Below are 18558 nucleotides of genomic sequence, written 5' to 3'. Positions count from 1 at the left end.
AGGTCTGCAGGAAACACATCCAGAAAGTATACCACAGGAACAAAATCAATAGTAGGGGTTTCAGCATCCACATCCCTTACAAAGGCCAAATACGACAGACACCCCTTCCCAACCATCCACTGGGCCTTCAAATAAGAAATCACCATACTAGGAACATAATCTAGAGAACCTCTTCACTCGATCCTTGGCAAACCCGGCATCACCAACGTCATGGTCTTGCATGAAAATACAGAATAGCATGACATGAAGACAACCAATCCATATCCAATATCGCATCGAAATCAACCAGACCAAGCAATAAAAGATCAACTATAGTCTCTAATCCCCCAATAGTCGACACATATGACCATATACATGGTCCACAATAATAGTTTCGCCCACTGGCATAGATACATGAACAGATAAAACTAAGGACTCACGGGGCGTATTCAGATAATGTGTAAAATACGATGATACATATGAATAAGTGGAACCAGGGTCAAATAATACAGAAGCATCCATGTGGCATACCGAGACAATATATGTGATCACTATGTTTGAAGCAACGACATCTAGCCTGGTAGGAATAGCGTAGAATCGGGCCTGACCGCCACCTGATCGGCCTCCCCCTCTAGGGAAACCCCTAGCTGCCTGAGCCCTACCCCAAGCTGGGTGGGTGGGTGGTGAAGTAACTGGTGCTGAAATCATAGTCTGGCCCCTCTACTGAACTAGACCTCCCAAGAGGTAGGGACACTGCCTCCTAATATGACCAAGCTTCCCACACTCGTAGCAACCCCGATTCAAAAATGGTGGCGGGGACTGGATCGGGCCCGAGAACTAGAATACCTGCTAGAAGAGCCTAGTGCAAATGAACCGTAGACTGAAGGAGCATGGGATGAGCTCTGAGCTGGAAAAGCATTAAGAGATGACTGACCCAGATGGACACTGTATGAACCATGGCTAGATAATGCACCACAATGAACTGGACGAGTCATCTGAGCGGGCCTATAAGGACGACCCCTGTTGTGGTGGAACTTCTCCCAGAAGGAACACCACCGAAACCATCCGAACCACGAGGCCTCTTGGCCTCCCTCTCCTCACTCTCCTGACAACAGACTATCTCTAATAGGTGAGACCATCAATGAATATCCTAATCCTCTCCCTATCAATCGGAACCAACCAAACTGTATGACGGGCCAACTCTAAAAACCTCATCTCGTACTGGGTCATAGACATGCCATCCTGACATAGCTGCTCAAACTGTATGCACAGCTTCTCCCTGCAAGACTGTGGCACGAACTTCTCTAAGAAGAGAACGGAGAACTCATGTCATATAAACGGTACTGCACCGACCAACCTGCACCTCTCATAAGCCTCCCACCATATGAAGGCAGCCCCAATAAACTGAAAAGTAGTGAATGAGACCCCACTAATCTCCAGGATATCCCCCGTGCGAAGAATCCACTGGAACCTATCCAAGAAGTCCTGGGCATCCTCAGACTCAGCCCCACTAAATGATGGAGGCCAGAGTCTCCTAAATCTTTCTAGTCTCATTTACTCATCATCGGTCATAACGGGACCCACCTAGGCCTGAGCAACTATAACCAGCTAGGCCGATAGTACCCCTAGTGTCTGAAGTCCTTACATCACCTACTCTGGAGTACGGGCGGCGGGAGTTTGACTACCACCTCCGACCTAAGAAGTGGCTGTTGTGGTCGGAACTGAGACCGCCTGAGCGAGGCCAGTGCAAATAGTCAATATCTGGGCTAGAGCATCCTAAAGGTCTTGGAATCACAATAGGCACAGTCGGTGCCTGAGATGGTCCTACCGGCTCAACCACATCTAGAACGTGCTCCTGAGCTAGGGCAACTGGTGGATCTGTAGGTGATGTTTTAGTTGTTGTACGAGCTATACCTCCACCCCTACCGTGACCCCAGCCCCTCGTGGCCCTAACTGGTGGTATTGGTGGTTGTCCATTATGACATGTAGCTCGTATCCTCACCATCTGTGAGAGAACATAATAACAGAATTTAGTTCCCGGGTTCACAAATACGCACGACAAGAATACAAGAATGTGAAGTTTTCCGAAGCATTCGGCAGCCTCTCGAAGATAAGTATAGATGTCTTTGTACCTATTCACAAGGCTCTACTAAACCGGCTCATGACCCGTGAGACCTATGTAACGTAGGCTCTAATACCAACTTGTCGGACCCAAAACTCAACATGTCATGATGACGTCTATCATGATACTATGCAAGCCGACACCTCACATACACCAACATTTTCAAATCCCAAAGATACAAAATTAAATTTAAATAAGTATGAATCTAGTAAAACTGGATATAACATCGTAACTCAGTATAAAATTCTGCCAAAAGATCCCGGTGTCACGGAATACATGAGCATCAACATAACGACACGATCTAACCAATAGAACACTATCTAGGAAAGTAGAACAATATAAACAAGACTAAAAGATATAGAAGGAGAGTCAAGGTCTGCGAACACCAAGGCAGCTGCCTCGATAATCTCCAAACTGATGAAATGTCAGGAATCAGCACCGCCGTGCTCGAAAACACCTGGATCTGCACACGAAGTACATGGTGTAGCATGAGTACAATCAACTCAATAAGTAACAAGTCTAACTTGTAGTCAACTTCAATAATACAGTAAAAATACAGAGTTTAACAATGTAGAAAAGTAGGCATGCTTCTTAGTTCAACAGCTAAGTTCAACATAGGTAAAATAGGCCAAATGTGGCTGATAAGAAGAGTATGACATCTCTATATCTACATACAAAGGTGAATATTGTATGTGATGTAACATAGTGAAATCCCAAGTACTCACACTCTCAGAGCACTTAATCTGCTCGTCCCAATTCTTGCTAGCCCCACTCAGTCACTCAACACTATACGATACCTGCTGCGGCGTGCAGCCTGATCCATATATTGCCATAATGCCCATTGAAGCGTGCAACTCGATCCACATATATATAGCCATAAGGCTCGTTGTGACATGTAACTCGATCCACATATATATAGCCATAAGGCTCGTTGCTACGTTCAACCCGATCCACATATATAGATAGATAGATAGATATCATTAATAGCACAACACTCAGGTCCCAACTCGATCACCAAACTCTCCAGTCTCTCGGGCTCACGACACTCATGCTAAGCAACCCTAGTCAATGATACAAGATGTGACAATATACGATAATAAAGATTGAGATATGACACTTAATGATGAATCTGACTGAGTACGCACGCGCAATTAAACAGATAATTCAACAGCAAAGAACAACCATTGTGGGTCCCAATAGTACCAGTTTATAGCCTAAACTTGATTTCTGGCATAAATCACAGCTCAAATGTGCTAACACATAGAGTACAACAAAAATTATTCCGATAAAATAGCTACATAGTTCCAGGGAATAGACTAAATCACAATTTCAACGGTGCATGCCTCCACGCCTGTCACCTAGCATGCGCGTCACTTCAACAAATCACGTAGCACGAAATTAGGGATTTCATACCCTCAGAACCAAGCTTAGAAGTGTTACTTGCTCAAACCGTTTAAATATCTACTCCAACACGCCCTTGACTCGTAAAACGGCCTCTGAATGACTCGAATGTAGCCACAAACAAATCGATACGATTAACCCAAGCTAAAGGAATCAATTTCATATGAAATTACTAAGTTCTTAATCAAAAGTCAAAAAGTCAACTCAAAAGCCGGCCCCCGGTACCACGTCTCGGAATCCGATAAAAGTCATAAAATCTGAACACCTATTCAACTGCGAGTCCACCCATACCAAAGTTACTCAAATCCGATACCATAATCTCGATCAAATCACCAAAATTCAACCTATGAACTTTCCTCCATTTCCCCCTAATTTTTCAACTCAAACCACTAATTAAATGATGAAATCAAATACATAAATATGAAATTTAACCAAAAACTAAGTAAGAACCACTTACCCCAATCACTCCCTTAAAAATATTCCCAAGAATCGCCTCCAACCGAGATCCCAAAATCAAATTTGTGATATGAACTCAAACCCACATTTTAAAATATTTAAGATTCTGCCCATGCTTCCTTCATTATGTTGTTTTGTGATATGAATATACCACAAAATTTATCACATTCAAAAAAGTTGTTCCAATGTACAAGAAAACGAATAGATAAAGAAATTAGTAATGCTTTTCTTCCCCATATTTTCTCATTAAAACATCACTTTCATTGTCATGCAAGCGATCAAAAGAACGAAAACTGTTACTGGAAAATGTATGGTTTAATTGTTAGAATCGAAAAAATGAAGTGTCATGCGGAAGCTAACAAAATATACCTTGACGATAATAAATTAGATGACAAAGAAAAAATATTAAAAAAAATATAATATTTTAATATAATTTGGTCAATTGACCTACATCAATTTACTAATATAAAGGAAAACTTATAGAGAGAATAATCTTGCCCTAAATAAGACTCTGTTAAGGATTACATTATGTGTTAAAACACTGTCCGTACAAAAAAAAATAGACGTTAGCTCCCAACAGTTAAATAATCTCCCTCTTGGGCGCTTGGTGCTCACGCACAGCCTGATGGGGACACCGGCCGGCCTCCAACGGCGCGTCCGACAGAGATTCAAGATCTTTTAGACGTAAAGACTACAACAGGAGAAGAGACTCCGTCAAAATCAAAATATGTCAGTGCTCTGAAAGCCCCGACCATTTTGCGCCCTACCCCGAGCCGCCATGGCAACCCATATGTGAAAACTCGCTACTCCACCCATAATGGAATGCCGGCAATCATTTTCAAACCAAGCGATTAATACGGAGTGATGGCGGAGGAATGCCGACTAACAATTGTTGGTAAATTCTTAAGAATTCGTCCTCAAATTGAAAAAATTCGATCTAGCTTTGCTGAGAAAATTTTGGTTAAAGGCAGCATGAAGATTGGGGCTTATGATTTTCGCAGTCTTTATTGATTTCTCAAATGAAGATTATCGTAAAAATGTGTGGTAGAGACGATCAATAGAGATAGAAGGGCAAATAATATGGTTGGGAAAATAGTCTCCCGACTTAAAACCTGAGGAGGACTCTCCTATAATTCTAGTGTGGGTGTTTCTCCAGGTTTGCCATTCCACTTCCATACGTGGCACTATGTTAAACAAATCCTAGGTACACCTCTATCTATGGACGTTGCAACTGACTACAGAACTCGGCCTAGTATGGCTAAAATCAGGGTGGAGGTTGATCTTACCAAACCTAAACTAAACTCCGTTTGGGTAGGATAAGAGGATGAGCAGAATCCGCTGAAAAGATTCACACAGAAGCTGGAATATGAGGGTGTTCCTAAATTTTGTACTCATTGCAGACTGTTGGGACACTCTTTAACTCAATGTAGAGTTGTTGAGAAGAAAATCGATGCTGAAGGGATGAATTCTGCGAATATGGAACTGAAGCTAAGATTAACAAACATAATGTACTAAAAAACACAGCAGGTACCAGCACAAACAATACTATGACCAACAAGCCTAGAGTGGTAGACAATGATATAAAATAAGGAGTTGTGAATGCAGACCACATGGATGGGGCAAAAACAAAAGGGAAAAGAGTAGAGAAATGAAAAAGAAGTAATAGCAAATTCAGGAAAACATGGTGAGACTATCTTTGAGTCCAGGAAAAATATTAAGGTGAAGGAAGTGGATAATAAGCTTAGAGTTGTTGAAAGAGTGAACCAAGTCAGAAAGCTGAAGAAACAAAAAAAGAAGAAGATGCCCAGAAAAAAGAGTAAAGTAACTTTCAAGCCTGCTATGTCCTAGAGTGGTAGTAGGAAACCAAGGAGTGCCAGTAGCTCACTTCACCCTGTCCAAGTAATTGAGGGCACAAATGATCACCAGGCAACTCACAAGAGTATCTCTAATAGCAAGCAAGATAACAAAAGTAGTTACTTGGCGATGGAAGAACATGACGAACAGGAAAATGATAATGAACAACATAGAAGTAGCAACAAATCAAATACCAGTGCTCAAGTAATGGAAGTTTCAATTCAGTTCACTGAAGACATCAAATTAGCAAATATTGCAAATAATAAAAAGCAGGAAAAGAAGAAGAAACACCAGGCAGTAAAAACTGAAAAAGACTGGGAACAAAACTCTGAAGTGAATCAAGTTGCAGAGAGTATACAGAACATAGAATCAACTAGCCTTGCCCCAGAGATAAAAAACCATCAGTGTGTGGACCTCCAGTATAATCAATATGCGGGAAATACTGATCTTCAATTGAAGAATGTTGACAAGGACATAGAATCAGTCCAAGAAACTACCTCTCCTGAATCCAAGAACTCAAAAAGCAGGGAGGGAAACACTGAAAATAGACAAATCAACGAAAAGGAAAACAAAGAGCAAGAGGAACCAAATGAGTCAGAAAGAAGAGGAAGAAGTGAACAAAGAAAAAGAGGAAGAAGAACAAGGGACAGAACCACACCTCATCATAGAGGAATGGTTCAGACACATGCTATAACTCCTCTAGTATTCCATGATTAATACAATATTTTGGAATATAAAGGGATGAAATCTAAAAAGGCCATACATAGATTAAAATATCTTATTGACATTAACAAGGTTGTCTTTGTTGCAATCATGGAACCTTTTATTGATAAGAACAAGATTGAAGGTTACAAGAGATTTTTGGGATTCCAACATGGTGTCACTAATCCTAGTGGCCAAATTTGGTGCTTCTGCAATAGTCAATGTGATCCTATAGTTATTGCAGAAGATGATCAACAAATCACTCTTAATATTAAAGATAATATGCAAGACAAGGGTCTTTATGTTACTGCAATATATGCTAAATGCACAACTATGGAAAGGAAAGATCTTTGGAGCAGTATTGTGGATATTAATTTGCTCATAGATGGCCCATGGTGTATTGGAGGTGATTTCAATGTTATCATGGATCCAGAAGAGAAATTAGGTGGAAAACCTCATAGAGCTTATAAATTTTTTGACTTTATCACTACTATGGAAGCTTGTGGATTTAGTGACATCAGTTTCACTGGTCCCAGATTTACTTGGTGCAACAATAGGGGACTTAGGAAAAGGATTTAGAAAAGATTAGACAAGATTCTTGTGAATGACCAATGGAGTCAGGTCTTTCAACATAATTGTGTGAAACACCTGGTAAGGACTGGCTCTGACCATAGACCTCTTCTTTTGAAGTGTCACAATGATCATTAAGAAGTCATCAAATATTTCAGATTCCTTGATTTTTGGACTGAACAACAGGACTTCCTAGAGGTTTTTCAAAAAGCTTGGGATGTGCAAGTTACTGGGAATGCTATATGGAGGCTGAAGAGCAAACTTCAGGAGCTTGGTAAAAATCTCAATCAATGGTCCAGAGATAAAGTGGGAGATATTCGCCAGCAAGTAAGTGAATGGGAAGCTAATGTACACATACTGGAAGATCTTGATATTCAGCTGAATTCAGAACACAGTAGGGAGGACATAAATAAAGCTCATGAAGAATACACAAATTGGTTGGGATTACAAGAGAATCTTCTGAAACAGAAGACGCAAACTAAGTGGTTAAGAAGGAGACTGCAATACTAAGTATTTCCATTATATGTTGAGATAAAGGAGAAGAAGGCTTCAGCTTCATAGAATAAAGAACAACAGAGGTAGATGGGTGGAGGGTGATGATAAGATTGCAAGAACAACAACCAGACACTACTCCAAGTTGTTCAATCTTCCTCAACCTGAGATCAATCACAATGTGCTTAGTTGTATACCAAAATGCCTCACAGAAGATGAAAATGCTATGCTCTCTGAGCTTTCAGATGAATCAGAGATCAGGAATACAATATTTAGTCTGAGTGCAGAGAGTACCGTTGGACTAGATGGGTATAGTGGAACATTTTTCCAACCCTTTTGGGAGATCATTAAGAAGGATGTGGTGGATTTTATTTTGGCATTTTTTAAAGGAAAGGAGCTTACAAGATATTACTCACACTCTTGCTTAGTCTTAATTCCAAAAGTTGAATCACACACCAGCTTCTCTGAGTTGAGACCAACCAACCTTAGCAACTTTAACAAAAAAATCATTTCTAAAATCTTGGATGATAAGCTCAACCCTCTTCTTCCCAAATTGATTTCAGACAACCAAAAGTGGTTTTGTCAAGGGTAGACTCATCACCGAAAATATTTTATTAGCACAAGAAATTATTCAAAATATCACCAAGACCAACATGGGAGGAAATATGGTTATTAAGCTTGACATGGCTAAGGCATAAAATAGGATGTCATGGTCATTTATACTAGAGGTCTTAAAAAGGTTTGGCTTTGAGGAATTTTGGATCGATATGATTTGGAGGGTGATTGCTGATGTTTGGTATTCTATCATTATCAATGGTACTAGAAGAGGTTTTTTTTACCTCTTCACAGGGTCTTAAGCAAGGAGACCCACTATCACCTTCTCTCTTTATTTTGGCCGCTGAGGTCTTGTCTAGATCTCTTAATGTTGTTCATGACAATGTTGATTTAATTCCTTTCACCATGAGTCACAGAGGCCCTCTCATTAACCATCTAGCCTATGAAGATGATATAGTCATCTTCACCAGCAGTAACAATAAGTCAGTAAAGCTCATAATGAAGCAAATAAGTAACTATGAAGCCTCCTCTGGACAAAAGGTAAACACTGATAAGAGCTTCTTCCTCACAGATCGTAAGACTGGTGCACACAGAATTAATAGAATGAGGGAGTGTACTGGCTTTTTGGAAAAAAATTTCCCCTTCAGTTACCTTGGTTGTTCCCTGTACATTGGAAGGAAGAAGTTAGAATTATTTGATGGCATGGTTACTAAAGTGGTAAAAAGATTAAATGGTTGGTAGGGAAAGATGTTGTCATATGGAGGAAGAGTAGTGCTGATTAAAAGTGTATTGCAGTCGTTGCCTGTGTATACTTTGTCAGCTATGAGTCCACCTAAGGGTACTTTGAACCTATTCGAGATGCATTTTGCTAATTTCTTTTGGGGCTCCAAAAGTGATAAAACTAAATATCACTAGAGTTCTCGGAAGAATTTATGTACTCCTAAGGATGAGGGAGGTATTGATATTAGAACCATGGAGGATATCAGTAATACTCTTGCTATAAAAAGATGGTGGAGGTTCAGAACTCAACCATCTTTGTGGGCTTCTTTCCTTGAGGCAAAATACTGTGCTAGAGCTCACCCAACCATTAAAGTTTGGGTATCAGGTGATTCCCATCGTGGAAGCATATGACTCTTGTTAGGAAGCAAGTGGAGGCAAATATTGTTTGGAAAATAAATGCAGGTACTTGCAACTTCTGGCTCGATAATTGGACAGAGAAGGGTACTCTAGATAATATGTTTCCTAATTCAGGGGGCAGTAGAAAGGCTAAGGTGCAGGAATACATTACACAAGGTCAATGGAACCTGGAAAAACTTGGTATGATCCTAGCTAATGAAGCTGTGCAACATATAGCTAACCTTAGGATTGGGGAGCAGAATGAATAAGACTATGCCATCTGGAGCCTTATAGAGGATAAAAAATACACAAATAAATTTTCATGGCAGATCACTAGATGCAAAAGGCAGAGAAATGAAGCACTTTACAGGCTATGGAACAAGTGCGTTCCCTTCAAAATTTCCTTCATGTCCTGGAGATTATGCCGTAGTAAATTACCTTTTGATGAGATAATCGCCAAGTTTGGTAACCGGCCAGTTTTTAGATGTAATTGTTGTCAAAGACCAAAATGTGATTCCATTCATCATACATTAAGTGAAGGTGATGCTGCTAGATACATTTGGAATAGATTTGGTATGCCTCTATGGCCTGTTAGGATGATTCTCAAGAAGTGGTGAGAAGTCGAGCATAAAATAAATTATTGCTGCAGATTGTACCAGTAATTATCTTCTGGGAAATTTAGAAAAGTTGGAGTTCTTGCAAGTTTGGAGACCACAAAAGGTTTGCCTATATTCACATGGAGCAGCAAATCACTTGGACCATTCAAGCTGTTGTTACTGTAGCATATCCTAACTGCAAACTGAATTGGCCTTGGGTGAGACTTTGTGAAGAGGTGGAAGCAATGAAACCTATTGTGAGATATTGGCAAGTAACATGGATAAACCATCATAGGATATGATTAAGGCAAATACAGATTGGAGCTTTTTGGTTGACACTGGTAGGGCAGGTATAGGAGGTGTAATAAGAGATTCACATGGAGATCTCATCATGGCCTTCTCCATACCAATCCACTGTAGAAGCAACAACGAAGCAGGGGCAGTAGCAGCCAAGTTTGGTGGAGAGTGGTGCATTCAACAGGGATATACCAAATTCTGCTTAGAGCTTGACTCTCTTATAGGGACCAATATGTTAAAAGAGAGGAACACCAACAACATGAAGATACACAGATTCTAGATCAGGCAGAAGTTCAAATTACCCATTGCTATAGAGAAGCCAACCAGGTGGCTGATCTTGCCAAAGAGTTGCAAACAGTGGCAATAGCTCATAATGCTACACATTCCAGCAGTTGCCTCGAGAAGCTAAGGGTCCTTTTTGCTTAGATAAATGGGAGTTGCCTAGCATAAGAAGTAGATTTGATAAAGCTAATTTTTTTGTAAGTTTATATATTTTCTTTCCTCATGGAAGAGAAGTTGTATATGATTAGCTCTTTCATGAGTTTTTTTAAGGCTGTTGCAGCTACAGTCTTGTGTAAAAAAAATGAAGAAGGTATCATCAATTTATAGAGGTCACAGCCTTTTCTTCCAAAAAAGGAATCTCTTAAATGTGGAAGAGATATGTATTTTTCTCATAGAAAAAGTAGAATCAATTATGGTAAAGTCTTTTTTCTTCCTTCAAGAAAAGGTAAAATTCATATACATCAGGATAAAATCCTAACAATTTTCCCCTTTTGACTTGAATTCTTTTGACAAACATGATCTACCCTCTTCACATAATTTCATCATTGCTGCTTGTCATGGTTAAAAATATGTATGGATTAAAAATTAGAGTCTCGTGTATTGAAAGTGAGTACGGGTTAAAAGTATTTAAGCCCTGCATCAAAAGTAAACAAGGTTAAAGTGGATCTCATGTGTCAAAAGTGAGCATGTGTTAAAAGTATTGAAGACATGCGTTAAAGTCATGAACATGGTTAAAGTGGAGCTCATGCGTTAAATGTAAGCATGAGTGGAAAATTGGAGGCCATAAGCATGGGCTAAAAATAATTTTTGTTTTAAAGATGCAGTAGGGGATATGTTGAAAATAGGGAATCCTACATAATGTCCCAAATAAGTTCCAACTTACCAACCTCTAGCTATTAATCATAGACTTACCAAAACAAGCGAAACACACATAAAAATTGAAAACTCAAATAAATAAGGTTTTTTCTCTCCAAGAATCACACGCAAAGATCTCTTTTCATATTTTTAAGTGTGATCAACAATATTAAATGCAAGACGGAAAGAAAATTTTATGGATGTGGTAGCAAACAAGGTGATGAAATATGAATATATATATATATATATATATATATATATATATATATATATATATATATATATATATATATATATATATATACACACACACACACAAAAAGTTCCAATAAATCTAGCAAAGAGGACATTTTACAATGGGTAAGGTTGAAATTCATTGAAAACATATAGATGAGTCAATATACAAATTTTGAGGAAGATTGGAGGTGATTTGGACTGATTGATATCAAAATTCATAGTTAAAATCGAGTTCAAAAAATTCTTCTTTGACACGTGTATCAAACACATAGGTATATATGAATATATATATGTATATATGTGTGTGTGTGTGTGTGTGTGCATGTGTGTATATATATGTGTGTGTGTGTGTGTGATACACATTTGATACAAATACGATACATATGTGATACACAAATGATACACAGTATGATACATATATTACTTTTTTCATGTTTCATCCTCTAATTCGAATTTTCAATTCAAACCATCTCAAAACTCCGCCAAATCATTCCAAAACTGAGATTCAAACTCCTTAAGATATACCCAATCTATTCTAATAACACTCACTCAAAAGAAAGCAAAAATTTAATTTTTTTGGCTACAAATAGCTAATTGACTAATATTGGTAATATTTGGCTAATATTAGTAATATTTAATGAATTGGTTAATTTTTATAATAAACTACTTATAAATGGACATAGCTGATAGTTTCTCTTGAAAATATATGGTTGAAAGTGTGTCCCCACATGTAGTACTCACACTATTTTTTGATTTTGGATAAGAATCTTTTTTATCATCAGATTGGTTATAACTTGATCTGAACCTCATTGAAGCAGTCTCCAACCTCGTTGAATTATTGGCTCTAATATCACTTGTTGGGATTGAAAAATAAATCACCATGCGGAAGCTAACAAAGGAAACCTTGGCGATGATAAATCAGATGACAAAAGAATATACTAAAAGAGACATAATATTTTAATATGGTTTGGTCAAGTGTCCTATATCAATTTACTAATGTAAAGGAAAAACTTATAGAGAGAACTACATTGGATGCTATTGTTTTCTTGTATAAAGGAGGGATCCTCAATTTATGGAGGTCACAACATTTTCCTCAAAGAAAGGGATTTGTTAGATATAGAAGGGATCTATATTTTCCTTATAAGAAAAGTAAAATCAATTATGGTAAAGTGCTCTTCCTTCATAAAAAGGTAAAATTCATATATAGTAAGAAAATCAGGATAAAATCATAACATTAATAAATGGCAAAAGAATTCCTATGAAATGGGTGTTGTACAATAAGTGAAAGTTTGCATTGATATGGTAAAGTGATCGGAGGTGGAGTAAAGAGTTTAGGACCTTCTCGCATTACCCTCACATCATGAGGAAGGTTCCTGAGCCAAGACTAGGCACATGCACTACTAGAAATTCGGGTTTTAGCGACCACAAAAAAGATCAACGTTGGTCTGTTTATGCAAAATACCGACCAAAACCCGTCCAAACAGGCTTGGTCGCTATTTTAGTGGTTGTTTTTGTATACCGACCAAAGTTGGTCGCAAAGGTGAAAGAACCAAGGTTGGTCGCAAAAAAAACCGGCCAAAGTTGGTCGGTATTTTAATTATGCAATCAAAAGATTCACCATCTGGGAATCGAACTGGGGTGTGTACTGTGGCAGGATATTATTCTACCACTAAACCATTGGTGCATTTTGTTTTAAGATTGTCTTATTTTTTATTACTCTTTAATTGTATTTTCGCACGAAAATAATCTACCAAAGTTGGTCGATTTTATTAAAATATAAAATTACCGACCCAGTTTTCTAAAATGACTTGGCCAAATTTACCGATCAAAGTTGGTCGATTTTTTTAATATTAATTTTTATTTATTTTAATTGCAAAAACAGATGAAAGTTGGTCGATTTCTTGAAAAATAAATTTCGCGGGACTCAAAAATAGGTTCCCGCATTTTGCGCCAAAGAAAACCGACCAAAGTTGGTCGATTTCGTAAAAAAAAATTAAAAAATTAAAAATTAAAATTTTTTGAAAAAGCGACCAACTTTGGTAGGTTTTTGGCCGGTTTTTTGACCGACCAAAGTTGGTCATTTTTTCTTGGTCGATTTTTGCCGAATTTCTAGTAGTGATGGGAGAGCTCTCACGGGCGAGCTCAGGATGAGAAGCCCAAGCTTGGGTAGACAATGTTCTCTTAGAGCAAGCTCACGCCGAAAATGAGTGGACAGTGTAGCAAGGAGCATTGAGCATTCCATCACGAGAAGAAAATGCCCAAGTCCAAGGAGTTCGCGATGCGCTCGGTGCATGCCTCCTTCATAGGCGAATTCAGAATTTAATGTTTATGGGTTCCTGTAACGATCTCGAGTAAATTTTCAATAATAACTGAGTTCACATTTAAATATTTATAGATAATTATTGAAATTTTTAAACATATTTACACTATTCGAACAAAAACTATTGGGTTCACGTGAATCCATAGGTCACAAGGTGGATCCGCCCCTTGCCTCCCTAGGTTATATATACTGCATAGTCAGAACAGCAAATAAAGTTTTTAGGGTGAACTCAAAGTGGCAATTTTGGTTTACACAAAGTTTATCAACCAAGGTATGTTATAAGTGTTAATTCGAGTTTATTATAGTCAATATATATAGACTCGAACATCACTTTGACATACAAATCTATAGATTTTTCATAAAATCTTCCAATGACTCAAAAATCACAAAAAATAAATTTTTAAGATTTGACTTGAAGAGGTAATTCCACAATTTAAACTTTATCTATTATGCATAACAACAAAATAGCACGGTATAGCCAATTTTCGGACTGGTCTTTCAAAAATAGCCAACATTTACCAAGTCAATGAGAAATAGCCACTATTTTGCTGCAACAGAGACCGGTCCAGCATAATATACTGGAGTTCGGTGCACCTGTATATGAACTCCAGCATATTATGCTGGACCGGTATACTTTACTGGCTCCATTATAATATACTAGAGACTGGAGCACCGGTGCTCCAAACTTCAGTATATTATGCTGGATAGATATACTTGCTGGAACTCCAGTATATTATGCTGGAGTTCTAGTGTACTTATGGTGGAACTCCATCATATTATGCTGGAGTTCCAGCATACTTATCCTAGAACTTCAGTATAATATGCTGGAGTTCAAGTATACTTATGCTGGAACTCCAGCATAATATACTGGCATATTTTTCGGATTTTGAGCAGTGCTTTTGCTTAGATTTATCTTTACATAAAAAGTGGCTAAATTTCGATTACTTTTGAAACTGGGCTATTTTTTAACGACCAGTTGCAAATCTGGCTATTTTTTAATTTCTCGTATGCGAATGAGTTTATGAGGTGCTATTTGTACATCATGACCCTTTACAATTTTGAATTTAAGATAATGATTTTTTTAGATCTCTTATGTGTAAAAGACAGATCTCTTACGTGTAAAAGTAAATCTCTCATGTGTAAAAAAAAAAGGTAGGGTCATAAAACTAAAAACAGGTTTGTAAAAAGCCAAAAAACCAATTGACTCGAGTTGTTATTAATAAATATGAATGTAGATTGTTTGTTACAACAACAACAACCTAGTAATAATCCCACTATGAATGTAGATTGTTTGTTGCGGAATGTATTTTTGCTATTTGTAGATCATGGCCCTCTACAATTTTAAAATTAAGAAAATGACTTTTTTTAGATCTCTTACGTGTAAAAGTAAATGTCTTATGTGTAAAAAAGAGGTAGGGTCGTAAAACTAAAAACAAGTTTGTAAACAGTCACAAAACTAATTGACCATGTATTTGCATATATTTGGATTAAATGGCAAGATCGAGATAAGTTGAGATAAAAACTATTGAACTGGTTCAACTAACAACTATTGCATATTATACACTGCTGATAGGCTATAATTACGTATTTTAGTCGCTTATTACACTCTAATTTACTGCACTTTAGTTGAGTTTGAATTTTAATCGCTAGTGTCTAGCACTAATTGTGTGTTTTATGCCTTGTAAGAGTGATTTCGAGCTATGTAGATGTTATGGAATGAATTCAAGTAATTTGAAGCTTTGAAGTCTGAGTAAAAGCTCAAGGAATTAAGTCGGGATCGTGTTCAGGGATCAACGGATGATAATTAAGAGCGAACGAAGAATCGAATAGACATATTGCGCATTGTCTAGTAAAATGCACATAACTTTTCGCTCAGAACTCCATTTAGGATCTACAATATATAGTTGAAAAGCTAACTCAAAGGGATACAACTTTCAAGTTTTACGTTTTTCCAAATCCCAACAGAACAGGGTGAAAAGTACGCGTCAAGTGAGCGGCCGCGCTCTTCAGGCCGAATACTGGGTAATATGCGCGGTCACGAGCGCAGCCGCACTAGTCAAATCCGGGAAAAGTGTTTTTTTTCATCTAGGAGAAGGTATAATTGTTTGGGCCCAACCCTACTTGGTATATATACATGGGAAAACGGTATTTTGAAGAAGTTGGACATACTTTTGACACAGATTTGACCTAAGGAGGCAGAGACACAATAGGAGCAAGGCGGGGAATTCTTCTACGAGTTTTTCCTTCCTCTTCTTATTTTTCGTTGTTGGTTATGACTTTTAGTATTGTAGTTTTACATACTATTATGAATAACTAATTGTTATCTAGAGTTTTGATAGAACTTTTTGTAGGATAAATTCTTGTTATATTTTTATATAATTGAGCCGTAGCTTTTCTCTATTTGTTCACTACGTTTATATTGTGGTTGGTTGAAGAGCCCTCAATTAGCTGTGCCTATTTAGTATATATTACTCGGGAGAGAGTGCATATTTAGGTAGTTGTTGAACAACATCACTCACGACGTATGTGAGGAATCAATAACCAAGGGTTTAAAGGTGGGATTAGGGATAACGAAACCTTGGGTACGATCTAAGTGAGCTGTAATTAAAGCCAACTAGCGTAACTCGGGAAAGTATGTCTAGTAAATTGTCGTAATTACTCGGGAGAGAATTACAACACGCAGAGCACTCATGATCGGTAGAGAATACTTAGGCAAAATTATAGAAGACATAGCGGGAAGGATTCCGATAATTAGGAAAATCATAACTCTAGACCTCCTTAATATTTTCTCTCACCTGGAGTACCTTTAGTGTTAATTTATTATTTTAATTTGTTAGTTAGTTAGTTAAATACAAAAATCTTAATATCTGTAAGTTAGTAATTGTTCAAGCTTGTATTCTTGTTGATAGTGAATACAACAAGAATAGGCCAACAAGAAGGTGTTAGACACTCCCGAGTTTCGTGGTTCTAGCACGGTCGCTCAACTGTTATTATTTGGCCTATTTACTGATTTTAATACATGTTTTAACCTATGGTACAATTTTAACTTATTAAACCGCTTTTATTTAATTATTTTTGGGGAAGATTTCAACATCATATAAAACACGTCTTGAACCACGTCACATAAATGCACCCGCGGTCTACGACACATTTCATCTAACGTTGTTGAGATTTGGATTTGGGTCACATAAATGCACACCCGAGTTTAGGAAGTTAAGCATCACAACTACGTCACGGGAACCGTACCCGTAGCTATGACACTTTATTTAATTAACGCGCCTAAAGCAAACTACGAGAATTCAAAATGCTTTCTACACTAAGTTGTAAAATTAATATGAGGGCCATAAGGTATGTGATTCAATTGTGTGAATGGTGCGCCTCAATTTCTTTAAAGTAGATATTTGTATTCAACTATAACAATCGAACACAATCGAATTCCACAAATACTAATGTGCTATCTCTTTACCAGTAAATCGAACCACATTGTGTTTTCACATTAATATCGCATTCCATGTATAAGGATGATGATTTAATTTAATGGTGCCAATATATTATGGTAAATTGTACCATCTCAGAACTTCTTAAGATTTACTTACACTGCTCCAGCGCTGGATTAGTACTAAAGAGTTCAAACAATCAGCACATCGTTTCAAAGGACTTGCTAGATTGACATTATTAAGACTTCTTGTCAAAAAAACTTATAGAAGGCAAGAAAGTGGCATGACATAAAGGAGAAGCATATGCAACAAGAACGGTTACCTGAAAATAGTCCAGCAACACCCAACGCTTAGATACATCAAGGATCCGAAATTATGTATTTCTAATACTTCCAAACAACTTTTGAAATCTAGCCATTTGACACTAATAACCAAACTCAGTTCACACTGCTCTTCGCGTCATTGTTTATATACTTACGAAATTTTATTTTTATTAAACAAACTAAAATAATAATAGCTAGCATAAGATTAATTCATGAGTCAAGAAATTAAAATAATAAATCCAAACAACAAGACATCAGCTAAAGGAACCAAACATCACGCCATTTTTTCCAAAAATAAAGAAGTACGAAAGGGCCAAAGAAACAAATCTTCCAAATAACAATATATACTACTCCAAACTTTAATGCTTATTCAAACAAATTTCAGTAAGTCATAAAGACAAAATACAAAAATAAAATACCTCTAGCGAATCAACTTTATTCTCAGCATCGTGGTGACCTCGACGATATCGAATGGTAGCCTCGACTCAGAAACCTTAACTATCTTTGGTAATGTTGTGGAGGTAAGGATTTAAGTTTTCATGGCGGGTTTGGGGTGAAAAGGGGCTACGGTAGCTACGTTTTCTGGAGCTGAGATTTCAGCTTTTCATGGCTCAAAGTAATTGAAAGAGATTTTAAGGAAGAAAGCTTGAAGAAGAAGACCCAGGTCTGGTATGTGACTCACTTTTTAATCCTACAGATCCGTTCTTTCCTCTCTGTTTTTCCTCTCTGTTTAACTCTTGTTCTTTTAATTTTTTTTTATTTTCTCTTAAAAATAGCTTTATAAAGATACTAGTATATTTAAGATAATAAAAATATTTAGAGAAGACATATAACTACTATAGTAATAAAATTTAAATACTAATTAATATATACTAAAATGCAAAATATTTTTGAACTTTTTCTTCTTATCTTTTGTTTTTGGAAAATAAAATGCCAAGACTATTTTTGTATTTTTTTTCAAAAA

General features: G+C 37.3%; 2 protein-coding genes and 1 long non-coding RNA gene across 3 annotated transcripts; 2 read left to right on the top strand and 1 right to left on the bottom strand.

Moving 5' to 3' along the window:
* The first annotated feature begins 5941 nt into the window (after positions 1-5941).
* On the top strand, positions 5942-6529 carry LOC138886824 (uncharacterized). Its single transcript, XM_070168516.1, has one exon. The coding sequence runs from the start codon at positions 5942-5944 to the stop codon at positions 6527-6529; it is 588 nt and encodes a 195-aa protein (XP_070024617.1).
* Positions 6530-6553: 24 nt separating this feature from the next.
* LOC138886823 (uncharacterized) lies at positions 6554-7093 on the top strand. The gene has a single exon (XM_070168515.1). It carries the CDS (start codon positions 6554-6556, stop codon positions 7091-7093), a length of 540 nt encoding a protein of 179 aa, XP_070024616.1.
* Positions 7094-10768: 3675 nt separating this feature from the next.
* LOC104241075 (uncharacterized) lies at positions 10769-18402 on the bottom strand. Its single transcript, XR_714618.2, has 2 exons — positions 18014-18402; positions 10769-11056 (listed from the first exon to the last, which is right to left on the bottom strand). It is a non-coding gene; the product is annotated as an uncharacterized lncRNA (long non-coding RNA).
* Positions 18403-18558: the final 156 nt, after the last annotated feature.

The sequence above is a fragment of the Nicotiana sylvestris genome, chromosome 3, assembly GCF_000393655.2.
Source record: "Nicotiana sylvestris chromosome 3, ASM39365v2, whole genome shotgun sequence".
Lineage (NCBI taxonomy): Eukaryota > Viridiplantae > Streptophyta > Magnoliopsida > Solanales > Solanaceae > Nicotiana > Nicotiana sylvestris.
The sequence above is the reverse complement of the archived record's forward strand: the minus strand, read 5'-3'. Positions and strand labels throughout refer to the sequence as shown.